Source organism: Ptychodera flava, chromosome 5 (assembly GCF_041260155.1).
Source record: "Ptychodera flava strain L36383 chromosome 5, AS_Pfla_20210202, whole genome shotgun sequence".
Classification (NCBI taxonomy): Eukaryota; Metazoa; Hemichordata; class Enteropneusta; family Ptychoderidae; genus Ptychodera; species Ptychodera flava.
Window position 1 is genome coordinate 48,146,106 of NC_091932.1, and position 14,957 is coordinate 48,161,062.

Below are 14,957 nucleotides of genomic sequence, written 5' to 3' on the forward strand. Positions count from 1 at the left end.
AAACCGAACAGGGATGAAGATGAAAAGGTGTGGTTACTGTTGCAAATTTCTAATGCTGAATCTTGCAAACGGCTACACACCAGCAAACGTCTATATAATGAAAGAATCTCAAAACAAAACATCTTGTTTCCAAGAAAAGTATAACCACTATGCTTCATTTCTCCAAGGCTGTCATTGTGGCGTGCAAAACGTTACTGCCAAAATTCCACCAATATCAATACCCTAAAATAGGATGGACCTTGTGCGAGATGCAAGTTAACTTTGGACATAGCCAGGCAAACTAACACAAACAAGATGATACTTTTTTCAAAGCTATTTACGGCATGGCATTTCAGTGCTTACCTATTACCACTTGGATATGACACAACTATATCATGGTCTTCATCAATTCCTACAACAGTTCCTGTTGTTCCAAGACTCTGAAAAAAAAACAATATGCTCACATAAGATTTGAAAAAAGTTTGAAAGTGTTGTTGAATACAATTGTTCCATTAGTTTACTTTTGTTTTACCCAAAGTTAGAGTGTCTACTGTGGAGAAGGCTCCTCAATTTACAGGCGTTACAGTTTGCAGACAATTTTCAAGAAGACAGAGGGCAGTAGAAGAAGGAGAATGGGTAAACCCTGTGCTGCAACAGACAAGCTCTGATTCCTCAGTAATTGTCCAAAAATTTTGACAACTCTAGGAAGCTACACGTGCAGGTAAAAAAATAAGGTTCTCTTTGACAACAGTCACTGTTGTTGTATTATAACATTGACCACAAACTGCGGTGATAAACACAATGAACAAAGACAAAGTTGTCTGATTTTTTTGTCAGCAGCAACACATGTCATGCGTGCATTGCTGTACTTGGTAACAAACCTAAAATCATGATCAGCACTATATAGCACCACCACAGGTGAGATGGAGTAATCAGAGAGACAAATAACATGCTTTATAGTATCATTCAAGAAGAAGCTACTTTTAGATGATAAGTTTTGACTTTCAATTATATCATATAAAACTCATTTACTGTCAATGGATACATGTATGCTTTCCAAAACAGAAAATAAAATCAACATATTTTCTGCATTCTCGATTTTGTGTTGGTGAGTATTTAAAACTGCATGCATGTATCTTAAATGAGATATGCTTTATCTGTATCTGGAGTCTTATTTAGGAAACGAGGAAATTCTTCAAATTTTCATGTGAGAAAGGAATCATAGAGAAGATTCTGTGACAGTAGGACATGGTCTAAAAGACAGTTCACACTGAAAGGGTCTCTTGTGGAATTTATTGTTTTATATTGTGACTCAAAATTTCATTAATGAATGTTACTTTTGCCAAACTGATGCAGTCTAGATTTTTCCAGCTGATGCTGAAACTAAGGATACTCCTTAGATGTTTAGTAAACATATGCTGAGATATACATATTTGTATAAATGAGTTGAATTGGTTACATACTTCATACATGCCGTCAGTCCAACCACCATGACCATGTTGCAGAGACTGAACTATTTCAAGATCCAGGTCTACATTCACTTGATCACCAATTGCCATCCACCTGGTCCAGACCGACCACCAGAACTCTGCTCACCTGAAATCACAGAAACAAGGCAGTATTGCTGAAGGCAATGAGTACTTGGGCCGTGATAGAGTAATTTTGAGGACAATATATACTACTATTCAAATATGGTCTCGAATTTCCTCCTGTCAATTAGGGATTAACTGGTTATTAAACGAAGCAATGGCATGACAACGGCAAAATATGTCTAGCACTTTTGTGGAGTTTGAGGCAGGGGTTCTTTATTTATACTGGAAATTGCTTAAACTCCTTAAATATTCAAATTACAGCAAATTTCTTTTGTTCTCGATGGTAGATGTCTAATATTTAGATGGGCATATTTAGATTTCTACCCTATAGTTATCCCTATATACCGAAAATCGGACATCCAGCTCTATTGGCTTGCTCAGAATTAGATATGCACATAATTAATGAGGTACAATATGTGGTGTCATAAGGTGTCCAATCATACCAAATATGAAGGGTGTAGCAGTTGTGGTTACTGAGTTGTGGACAAATATATATGAGGTCAAAGGTCATTGAGGTCACGTGACATTTTGTCAAAATAATTGTATTGCTAAGTTATTCCTGTATACCAAAAATCAGACCTCTAGCTCTATTGGCTCGCTCGAAATTAGATATGTGCATAATTAATGAGGTACAATATGTGGCGTCATAAGGTGTCTTATCATACCAAATATGAAGGATGTAGCACTTGTGGTTACTGAGTTGTGGACAAATATATATATTTGAGGTCAAAGGTCATTGAGGTCACGTCACATTTTGTCATAATAATTGTATTGCTAAGTTATTCCTATATACCAAAAATCAGACCTCTAGCTCTATTGGCTCGCTCAAAATAAGATATGCACATAATTAATGAGGTACAATATATGGTGTCATAAGGTGTCCTATCATACCAAATATGAAGGGTGTAGCACTTGTGGTTACTGAGTTGTGGACAAATATGTATTTGAGGTCAAAGGTCATTGAGCTGGATACTTGACTTCCCGGAGAAGGCGAGCTGTCACGTTCAAGCTCAGGATTATTTCACGATCAAATTTCAGTAAATTTACCTTACCTAGATGAAATTTTGTCTATAGGCTGAAATTTCGCCGAAGTTTGACAAAATTACATCGATTTTTCAGGTTCATATCCGACATTTTTGAGTTTTGAGTGCAGACAGAAATAAGATTTGAGGCAACATGGCTGCGACCCCATGTTGACCCCTAGCCCTGCGTACGATGCTATGTGCTACAGCTAACACACAGCATCGTACGCAGGGCCCAGGGCTAGCGAGAGAGTTGCCGACATCGACGGTTATTTACGAGAAGTGAATAAAGGAGTGTCATTTTGGAAGCGATCGAGTAGCTGAGGTTGGCTGGGATACGACTTGGCCCAAGAACGCTGAATTTCGGCAGTAATTTGGCTTTTTATGTGAAGTCCCAAAATGGATTTGAAGTCACCGACCCTACGTACGGGTCTTTTCAGGGCTGTGGTGAGCGGGGCGATTAGCTGTAGCGGAACACACAGCATCGTACGCAGGGCTAGTTGACCCCAAGTGAAAATGTGTTCGCGATCAAATCTTCCTATATTTTTTTCAGAATTTTCGACAAAATCATTGCTTCTTAAATCTTTTGTAAAATATAAAATACTAAAATAAAAATGCGATGTGCCATGTCTCCAGATTTCTAAAATATCGTTCGTTGACCGTTCGACGGAATACTCATTTCGCAAACTTGTGACGCAGTTGAAATTCAATACTGACCGCCAAATAATCTTAATGAGACGAGATCATTCTAGACATCCTCCATGAACGTTAGAGTTCAGCTCGCTTAGAGTATCATAACATTCTTCGGCCTTCGTTTAGATCGACCCTAATCTCTCCCATTTAGGAAACAAGCGACCTAGCGGCTGATATAGCTCCGCTGTGTTTATGTAGAGAATAACTATTTTTGACACATGTTGATGAAGAAGGTGGAAATCTTTGATAGCTCAATGCAGTGGCCAGAAAAAAGTGGCTAAAAGCTGCAAAAAACACAACTGAAGATTTCATCATACTTTGAATATATCACATCAGATCATCCCCCAAGAACATGTCAACCAAAGCTATCGGATGAGTAGTTTTTTGAGAATAAAATTTTCTGACCAAAAATGGCAACAATTGCCCCAAAAATAAAAATCGCAGATTTCATCATAATTTCAAAAGATCAAATTAAGTTCATCTATAGAAACCTGTATACCAAATTTCAAAGCTGTTAGACCAGTACTTTTTGAGAAACACATTTTTTGACCAAAAATGGAAAAAATTGCCCCAAAAATACAAAATTGCAGATTTCATCATAATTTCAATAAATAAAATTTAGTTCATCTACAGAAACCTGTATACCAAATTTCAAAGCTGTCGGATGAGTAGTTTTGGAAATACACATTTTTTGACCAAAAATGGCAAATATTGCCCAAAAAATATAAAATTACAGATTTAATCAGAAATTCAATATATATTACTTAGCTCATCTGCAGAAACCTTTACACCAATTTTCAAAGCTATCAGACCAGTACTTTTTGAGAACACATTTTTTGACCAAAAATTGCAAAAATCGCCCCAAAATTACAAAATTGCAATTTTCATCATAATTTCAATAAATATCATTAAGGTGATCTGTAGGAACCTGTATACCAAATTTCAAAGCTATCAGATGAGTAGTTTTTGAAATACACATTTTTTGACCAAAAATGGCAAAAATTGCCCCAAAAATACAAAATTAGAGATCTCATCAGAAATTCAATATATATAACTTAGTTCATATGTAGAAACCTGTATACCAAATTTCAAAGCTATCAGATGAGTAGTTTTGGAAATACACATTTTTTGACCAAAAATGGCAAAATTTGCCCAAAAAATACAAAATCACAGATCTCATCAGAAATTCAATATATATTACTTAGTTCATCAATACAAACCTGTACACCAAATTTCAAAACTATCAGTTGAGTACTTTATGAGAAATACATTTTTGACCAAAAATGGCAAAAATTGCCTTAAAAATGCAAATTTGCATATTTCTGCACAATTTGAACAAATCTGAAATAAATCATCCCTAGGGACATATGTACCAAATATCAAAGCTATCTGACTGTTAGTTTTGAAGAAGAAGATTTTTAAAGATTTTTTTACCAAAAATGACAAAAATTGCCTTAAAAATACAAATATGCAAATTTCACCACAATTTGAACAAATCTGACTGAAGTCACCCTAAGTAAACTGCGTATCAAATTTCAAAGCAATCGGACAAGCGGTTTCAGAGAAGAAGATTTTTTTACCAAAAACACCAAAAAATGCCCCAAAAATACAAATATGCAAATTTCACCACGATTTGAACAAACTTAAGTGAGGTCACCCCAAGTGAACTGCATATAAAATTTCAAAGCAATCAGACTTGCGGTTTCAGAGGAGAAGGCAATTGTTGACGGACGACGACGGACGACGGACGACGGACGACGACGACGACGGACGACGACGGACGACGACGGAAAATCAACCTATTTGATAAGCTCTGCGTCGCTGACAGCGGAGCTAATAAATACACAAGCTACCTTGACAAAACTTCGTGCACCATCCAGGACCAAACGCACTACAAATCTGTCTTGACGTCATCATCTCCTTACATGGTAATCGGCATACCGTATTTTTTAGCAAAGGAGACACAGAATACGTCGGAGTACTCAGTTTCAAAAAGTATTACATTGTGTGATGTTGTCAAAAAAAAGGTAATGTTACTGCAGTGGTATAAATTACAAAACACAAAAGTTCAAATCAGTTTATTTTGGACTGGCTATACCCAATATTTTATATTGTTTCTTATGCCAGATTTGACCACGTGCTTACTGGCGACCCCTTTACATGCAAATTTTGTGTCAAATGGTGTGTTCTCCTGGAAAAACAAACGTACGATTTCTATATGAAGGAGGCGAAATTTGCCCTCAAAACTCGAAACCACCCCTTTATAGGGGTGTACCTAGCTATTTTGAAGGAGCTTCTCGAATCTGCAGCTCTATTTCGAAATGATGGTCTGGTTTTCTCAGCTCAAGGATAAGTGTTCTCCATCGCTGTGGGCATTACTATTCTCAGCTGGGGGTACAGTTTCCAGTCGTAATGTTTTTCATTGTGTCCGGGATATAAAACATTTCCTTTTCACACTTTTACTTGGATTAACACTAGTCCACATCTTGTCAGCGATTAAACATGTTTCAAGTTTAAATGTTAAATTCTGGTCTCGGGCCCTCTTGTTCGACCAAACTGAAATTACCCCTCCCACTTTGGCTGGTCCAGTGGGTGTAGCAAGGGTCGTGCCATCGCCTAGGAAACGGAGGGTGCATTAATTGTTGCATTTCGATGCACATTTTGATTATATTCAGAAGATTTTGTGGCAAAAACTCAGATAGAGAAGCATTAATATTCACATCTCACTTATTCAAGACTGGCCGAGAGCAGCACTTCCATTCAGTTAACATCATTACGCCATTTATTATGCCAGAAAGATGAAGCCAAGACATTTTTGCCCTCCCTGGTCTCAGCCAGAAATGGTTATACCTTACAGAGTTTTTTCCCACGGAATGAAAACAAATGTACTTGGGCTGAGGCCCAAGTACAATAAATTTGCATTCAGAAAATCAAATGTATAGCCAGTGTTGATTTCAACAAGCACAGGGATAACATATAATTTTAAGTTAAGAGGTATGCTTTTACCCCTTTCACCACCATGGTTTGGCCCAAGCCCATTGTTATCAATGGTGAGTATAGACCTGTTTATGGGGAGTTGGGGATGAACAGGTCAAGGTACATTTTTTGGAACATAGGCTCCAATATGCAAACATTCAGTGTATAACTTTGGATTATACTCTCCACATTTGAAATTTGGAGTGACCTGATCAGTGCTCTTTGTTAGCAAAGACAAAGTTGATCTTTGCCACTTTATTGTAAGCACTTTGTGTGTAAGACAAAACAGAAGTCAGGGTTAATCAAACAAGTCAAATTTTATACTCATTATGTCACAGTAACATGTACCAAATATCTTTGAAATGTACAAATAGTTCCCTGATACTTAGATTACCTAGCCATTGTCTATGGTAGACAGAGGAAAGTGAACCAATGTGATAAAATCACAGTGTTTCACGAACAAAAGACTTAAGTTAGAATACACTTCAGGAACAGACATTCAGCCTCTCAAACTTTTACAATATTTCTTCGGCTAACCACTTGCAGGGATTCGTTTTGCAGCTTATGGAATATATAAAGTTTTGTGAAAATCAGGAATTTTATTTTTCCCAACAGAGATAATACAGTGATGGCAGCTTTTTTGAATTTCAACTATGAGTAAATATTGGGAACTTTGTTTCTCCAGTACCAAAATTTGCACTGTGACCCCCTATTATTATTCCTGATTTTGAAAGAAAATGGTTTAAAGTTTGCCTGAGGAAAGTTTGAGCAAAACTTTAAGTCTTTCATGTTTGAGGTGTATACTACCTTAACACTTTCACCGCGGGAGGGCGCATTCTGCGCCAACGGCCAGACTGCGGAGGCGCGTAAACGCGCCAAGAACGTACGCGTTTATATGCGTTCGATATACGTTGGCTTTGTTTGATTTACATCATGTTTGTTGACTATTTCCTCAAGCCTAGCGTAGTATACGAGGTAGAGGTCAAACCTAAATGAGCATGCGCGCCAAATTTGTAAACAAATGCCGCCATATTCGGTCATTTCTCGGCCGTGATTTGTAAGGATCGTGTGATCGGTTGTTGTTTTCTCTCAGAGGGTATTTAAAAATGGCGATGGGAGCACAGTTTAACACCTACAAAGCCCTTGAGCATGTTTTTCTAGACACTAATAGTGGAATTGTCACTGGTCTTGAAACTGAACTAGACGAGATGGCGGAAGTCAAATTTCAAATTACAACTCTAATACAGAACTTGAATATGTTCCCAAACCAGTTGAGCAAACACAGAGATCGCAAGCAAGACACTGACAGGCAGGTAGGCAATCTGAGCATGTGACAAAGTGCGACAAAGGACCGGTGACTGACATCCCAAACGTTGATGGGGTATCCTGTGGATGTTGTACGACATCAATCTATCACATCGGACTGGCTACCAGTATATAAGCTTATATAGAACATAGCTCTCTTTTGAATGTCAGATGATACCTGTTGTTCGAAGATGAACTTGTAATAAATGTGCATTTAATCTCATTTACGTGGAATATGTTTTAGCGTATGTGTTCCTCCTACTGAATTAGAGTTGATAAAACGTAAGTGGTAATTTTTAAAGTGTTACGCTGAGAAAAATGCATTTATATATTGAAATAACAAAAAATGCAACATTTTTTGATTTTTTTTTGTAAAATCCAATATGGCCGCCGTGATCACGTGATCTTTAAGGCAGGTCACATGACCTTTTGTGCATTTTTATGATGCTCTGTCATATTGCAATACTCACTAAAAAATTGTCCCGAATACTCAAATAATTACAGAGATATAGCCATCCATGTAAATCAATATTTATAAGGCCATATACCCATAGAAAACTACGCACAGGATGCACGTATAAAATTAATTACGCAGTGAAAGTGTTAAAAAGGCTAGACTAAGGAAATGTGCCCATACAGGACGGTTCTAGAAATTAACATAATCCTAGCTGTGGAAGTGTGGGCCGCTGATGAAAACTGGGACAAGTATCCTTCAGGTGCACGGAGACTTACATAAATCATTTTCAGATTTGAAAATGCCTGATAATCTTCAGAATGAAGCCATGAGTTGGTGGAAACACAGTGAAATGATATTCAGAGAAATCACTCATCCTGACATGATATGAAAGCTAGCCGGTTATAGACCAAGTCTCATTTCTGGTAGCTGTCTTGACATTTATTAACCAATTATCAGGACATCCATTCATTTCAGTAATGTACACATCAGTTACGGTTTACATGCAATCATGAGTAAACACTGTCACCAACCAGGACAGAGATGAGATATCATTCTTATCAGACCAAACCCCTGTATCACTATCAAGATGCTGAATACATCAATGGCCAAGAGTCTGGTCAACACAGGTCGGCACTATAAATGATGATGACACCTTCAAACACAAGCGACCTAGCGGCCGATATAGCTCCGCTGTGTTTATGTAGAGAATAACTATTTTTTACACATGTTGATGAGGAAGGTGGAAATCTTTGAAAGCTCAATGCAGAGGCCAGAAAAAGTGGCTAAAATAAGCTGCAAAAATACCCAATTGAAGATTTCATCATACTTTGAATATATCACATCGGATCATCCCTAAGAACATGTCAACCAAAGCTATCTAATGAGTAGTTTTTTGAGAATAAAATTTTCTGACCAAAAATGGCAACAATTGCCCCAAAAAATGAAATTCCAGATTTCATCATAATTTCAAGAGATCAAATTTAGTTCATAACTTCATCTATGGAAACCTGTATACCAAATTTCAAAGCTGTTAGACCAGTACTTTTTTTGAGAAACACATTTTTTGACCAAAAATGGGAAAAATTGCCCCAAAAATTCAAAATTGCAGATTTCATCTTTATTTTTTAATAAATATCATTTCGGATCATCTATAGAAACCTGTATACCAAATTTCAAAGCTATCGGATGAGTAGTTTTGGAAATACACGTTTTGACCAAAAAATAGCAAAAATTGCCCCCGAAATACAAAATTACAGATTTCATCAGAAATTCATTATATATTACTGAACTCATCTGTAGAAACCTGTATACCAAATTTCAAAGCTATCAGACCAGTAATTTTTGAGAAACACATTTTTGACCAAAAATGGCAAAAATTGCCCCAAAAATACAAAATTGCAGATTTCATCACAATTTCAATAAATATCATGTATTTATCTGTAGGAACCTGTATACCAAATTTCAAAGCTATCAGATAAATAGTTTTGGAAATACACATTTTTTTGACCAAAAATGGCAAAAATTGCCCCAAAAATACAAAATTGCAGATTTCATCAAAAATTCAATATATATTACTTAGTTCATCTATAGAAACGTGTATACCAAATTTCAAAACTATTAGACCAGTACTTTTTGAGAAATACATTTTTTGACCAAAAATGGCAAAAATTGCCTTAAAAATGCAAATTTGCATATTTCTGCACAATTTGAACAAATCTGAAATAGATCATCCCTAGGGACATATGTACCAAATATCAAAGCTATCTGACTGGTAGTTTTGAAGAAGAAGATTTTTAAAGATTTTTTTTACCAAAAGTGACAAAAATTGCCTTAAAAATACAAATATGCAAATTTCACCACGATTTGAAAAAATCTGACTGAAGTCACCCTAAGTAAACTGCATATTAAATTTCAAAGCAATCGGACAAGCGGTTTCAGAGAAGAAGATTTTTTTACCAAAAACACCAAAAATTGCCCCAAAAATACAAATATGCAAATTTCACCACGATTTGAACAAACTTAAGTGTGGTCACCCCAAGTGAACTGCACATAAAATTTCAAAGCAATTGGACTTGCAGTTTCAGAGGAGAAGGCAATTGTTGACGGACGACGACGACGACGACGGACGACGGACGACGGACGACGACGGACGACGACGGAAAATCAACCTATTTGATAAGCTCCGCGTCGCTGACAGCGGAGCTAATAAAGCCACTGGTCAACTACTCTTAACAAGATACTTAACCACTGCTGCAGCTTCTGAAATTTGTCAGTATTACTGTGAATGAACCAAGTTTCTTGTTTTATATTTTTGTTAAAGCCCCTGTAGCTGTAATTCTTTGAAATTTGTCGACCTGAAAAAGGCTTTCTATTTTCTCTGGTTTTCTTTAAATTCTATAGTCTTTTACCACTGAAAGATTGGACAAGTAAATTTAAATTTTAACCATTATTTTGATTTACCGCCATTTCTAAAAACCGGTAATATTAAAAAGAAAACAAAGCATATGATGTCCCAGTGGAAAACATTCAGTACTATGCATTTTATTGGACTCTTTGTTGTTTCTGTGAAGATTCCAATGCATATATGCACTGCGTACTGTGTTTTTGCTTTATTTGCATGAGGGCGCCATTTTACATTTGGGCAAAACATTTATTATTTATATTGCTCAAAATTGCACATGTAGTTCCAGTGGACAGTTTATTCACCTGTATAAACACCCTTCAATTAGTGCATTCTCATGAACTTGTTTTACTTTGAAAGTAAAATCACAAAAAATAATGCTAAAAGATACAGTATTTAGATCAATACATTCAGAATCTTTTAAAACGTGAATTGCATTTTGACCACTTGTAATACATAGGTATTCATCTCCAGACAGTATCAACAGTTCACTGAAGTAAAACCCTAACATCTCCTCACCCAAAGAGAAACCAGTTAACATGTATCAGGACTACATTCCTACAGATTTTGACTCCACTGAAATTCCCAGTAATTTCACTGGACAGATGTTTTCTTTGTTACCATCCGACTATACCAAAGTTTAGTCTGTGAGTTTATACCCAAGTTCAGTCTGTGAGTTTTACTTTCTGATAGTGAGTATTATTTTGATTGAATCCTATAACAAACATAATACATCATGACTATTGTGTTCATGAACTTAGAAAATCTATGAGCAATGGGGTTACAGTTACTTTCCCTGTAAGCTTTGATCCGGAGAAAACTCAAAATATTACTCCTCTGGCTCTTAATCCTTTAGTGCCCCCACCCCCAGCCAATCTATTACAAGTTGTAGAGGTATAACTCTGCCACAACAACCTTAGTTTTTGTATCAAAATTCAGTGGTTAAAGGTTAAAGCATTGTGAATAGCTTTATTTTGTCTACCATATAAGAGTGATGTGTAAAACAGACCTGATATGGCAGCATAGTCACAGAGTTCAGAATTTTTGAAAGTAATGATGGACAATTCATGCACAACAACATGCTTTTCACCCTTACACCACTGTTTCTCTGTGTAGAGGCCAAACTTTGCCACATGAAACAATGGAGTTGGGCCAAACATATTGGTAGAGGGGTCGATTGTACATGTAGTGCTGTTTTTATCAGCACTAAGTCCAACCATGGTTTCAGTAACTCACCTAGTACCGGCAGATGATCTCTGTAAAACGTTCCCCCTTTGGCGTCATTGACAACTTTCAAATCAGACTGAAATTAAAAACAGAGACATCTAGCATTGCTGTAACTCTTTACAAAACATGTCAAAACAAATGCATCTTGCAAAACTAACAGTAGATTTAAACAAAAAGACCATACACAATTTGGATTTCTTATAATATGAGGAATGAATGAAAAATTGTATAATGTATCACAAATTTTTTTTCAAACTGTATTACTGACCATTCCTTCAAAGCCAACCCTGTACAAATTCTTGGCGCATTATCCAGATGACATAAGCTGCACTTCTTGGACTTGCTGCACTCCAGTCTTGTATTTCTGTAATTTTTCCACGGCGACCATTTCCGCCATCTTGATCTTCCCACTGCCAGTCAACGCCTCGCACAACACGAGCACCGGGAAAGATACCGCGTGCCGTAATCTTTTTGCTTTTTCTTCTAGGTTCCAATGGTACTCTGTAATCAATGCATAAAATGTTAGTGACGTACTAAGGGTCAGAAAACAAATTCTACTGACAATATTTTCATTCATGTTCTAATTTGTTTACTTAATTAATTTATTTACAAATTCATTTTTTCAAAATTCAAAATGCATTACGTTCAAGGAGAAACCTAAGTTGGAAAAAGCTGTAAGATGCAATTTGATGACAAAGCACAACCTTCACTAAATCTGATTCTATTGCCAAAATATATGTATGTCACAGACTATGCTCTACAACAGCAAATGGAATTTCTAATATCCTTGAGTCAAATTGAAGACTCAAATAAAGTTGCAGGCATCAGAAATACTGTATTTCAATACACAGGAAAATGAAATGTTAACAATTATTATACTTCAACGAGAATCTTCTTTATCATACTCAAATGTACATACATGATATTCATTTAGATGGCCATCAAAGGAACCATTGACAGATACTTACTTACATGGCGTCAATTCAAAAACTTAAATATCATACTTTGCACATACTTTTCAAGCGTTTTGTACTTTACCCTATAGAGATCATTGAATTCAGAGATGCCTTACCTATCACCTCCAGGCACGTTGATCCTATAGAATCGATGACGCAAATGGTGTTTATCACCATGGTAACAGGCAGAACATAAATCATAGTTTGGGCATTCTGCACATTTCCAACGTATGCCAAAGATTGGTTGCATACGACATGTATCACACATGGTGCCATCATGTTTAACACCTGCAAAAAAAAAGAAAAAATTAGTTCATCACTACTTAATTACCAATGTATAGTACATGGTTTATTCACATTAAAAATTATCAATTTGGATATTTTTCATGCTCGGGTAGAACAGAGCCTTTTAAGTTGGTAAGTTTGCTGTAGTATAGTCTATATATAACACTCCCTTCATTTTCTTCATCACTTTATTATTTGAAGAATTGCACTTGATAATCAGGAAAGACGTGTTTCTTCATTAGGTACTTACATTAAAAACACTAACTAAACGACAACAGTAATAAACGTTTCTGATAGGTGTGACTTAGGAAAGAATGATAACACCATAATTTGGAAAGAAATTGACTCTGAATGTACACATGAAAAACCAGCAAAGCTGTCATAACTACGACCTCATGCATGTACTGAATGAAAGTAGTCTACCCTTCGTTCACATCTTGAAAACAGAATTTAGCTGAAAAAGAGTCATGACAAGATGTATTCTCAAGTTCAAGGTTTGGCCATTAGCAATAGTACAATACTGAAGATTGTATCCTGAAATATTAATACTGAGCTATATGATTTGCTTATTTTTGATCAAACTTTTCGATATATCTTGGGTATCTTTACAACAATAGAGCAAAGTTTGCCAGAGTCAGTCACAATCTGATGAATGTAATCTTTGTACATGTACCTTCACCTGAACAGATATAATTAAATATACAGCTGCTATGGGAAGGCCAACAAATTACATAAACAGGGTATAGGCATCCTTAGTGAGTGCCCTTTGGAACGGCTATTATTGCTGGCGTAACAACAGTGATTTTTATCACAAATGTTATTCCCTGTGATGTAATACAGTGAAAACGTACTGAACTTGCATCACAATTTGATGACATGGTTTCATTGTAAGTAATTTACAAAGGTGACATTATGAGATGGCACTCCTTTATATCCAAACAAAGTAATTCCTGTACCAGCTACTGACTCTGGGCATTCCTACTTCTTCAATGAAGAACCTCCTACTTGCAAACCACAGAGTGACCTTAAGTAACCTCTGATGACCACCCTTTAGATATCAAATAATTTTTGTTTGTTTTGAAACTCACTTATTGTAGTAAGCAATTGTAAAGCCATGACCTGAGTTGTGGCATACCATAGACTGTCACTTCACAGATAAAATGGAGTAAAATTTTGAGGCCTCTCCATGTATTTACTCTCTCATTGTGTATTTTATGATTATCTCACAATTTAATAGAAACAAGCATCACTGTGCAAGTGTAAATAATTAAATGAAAGTTGTGAGGTTACTTGTGACATAGACAGTGGCAAGTTTTCCCTTGTTTATGCCTGTGACCATAAGTTGATTATACGGCAGTAGTTTAAATGCAAAGTAATGTCATTCAAAGAGGTCGTTTTGACCTTGGGAACTTTTGTTCATTGCCGTCTGTTATGTACAATTACTTTATACTGTGACGTTATCGATCTAACTGCATAAGGCTTTCATGAAAGGCGTACAATTGCTGTGGCGGGATTTCACCTTTAAAGGGACGGTTTGGCGTACCTGTGAGCTAAATGATGGTCCTAAGTCAGACGTCCCAGGCAGAACGTCGGTTCCGACGTAAACAAAACTAGTACTACAACGTCAAAGACGACTACAAGGTCAGTTCAGAGTGCGGAAGTCGGGGATTCTTACCTGTTGGAGCACTGTCGTAAGTTCTCAAATCATAGGCTCCAGCACATCGGTAGTTCGCGGCAGTTCCGTTGTCCCAAACGACTACAACTTCCTCGGCTGACTCAAAATTCCTTACAGTGCCAACGTGACCCTCACCTCCGTCTTGCTTTCCCCATTTCCAGTCCGGCCCGCGAACTACACGGGCCCCAACTCCTTCGAGCATATTCACGCGAACCGGTCTAGTGGTGTTTGCCTCCATAATTCTCTAAAAATATAGGGACCAACACATCAAGGGCAAATCATCACACAACTTCAACTGAAGACACAAACGGGGTCAGTCTATTTCAGTAGCTTAGCTCAGCTAGTCGCTAGACCAAAGGATACTCAACAACATATACCAAACAAACATA

General features: G+C 36.7%; 1 protein-coding gene across 1 annotated transcript in view; it reads right to left on the bottom strand.

Annotated features, from left to right (window-relative positions):
• The window catches only part of LOC139134165 (E3 ubiquitin-protein ligase MIB1-like), a 150,788-nt gene extending 135,856 nt beyond the window's left edge, over window positions 1–14,932 (bottom strand). Inside the window, 8 exon segments of the mRNA XM_070701088.1 lie at window positions 343–419; window positions 1,443–1,537; window positions 1,540–1,575; window positions 11,662–11,728; window positions 11,921–11,960; window positions 11,962–12,153; window positions 12,725–12,896; window positions 14,569–14,932. Coding sequence (XP_070557189.1) covers window positions 343–419; window positions 1,443–1,537; window positions 1,540–1,575; window positions 11,662–11,728; window positions 11,921–11,960; window positions 11,962–12,153; window positions 12,725–12,896; window positions 14,569–14,806 — 917 coding nt within the window. The 5' untranslated portion in view covers window positions 14,807–14,932.
• Window positions 14,933–14,957: the final 25 nt, after the last annotated feature.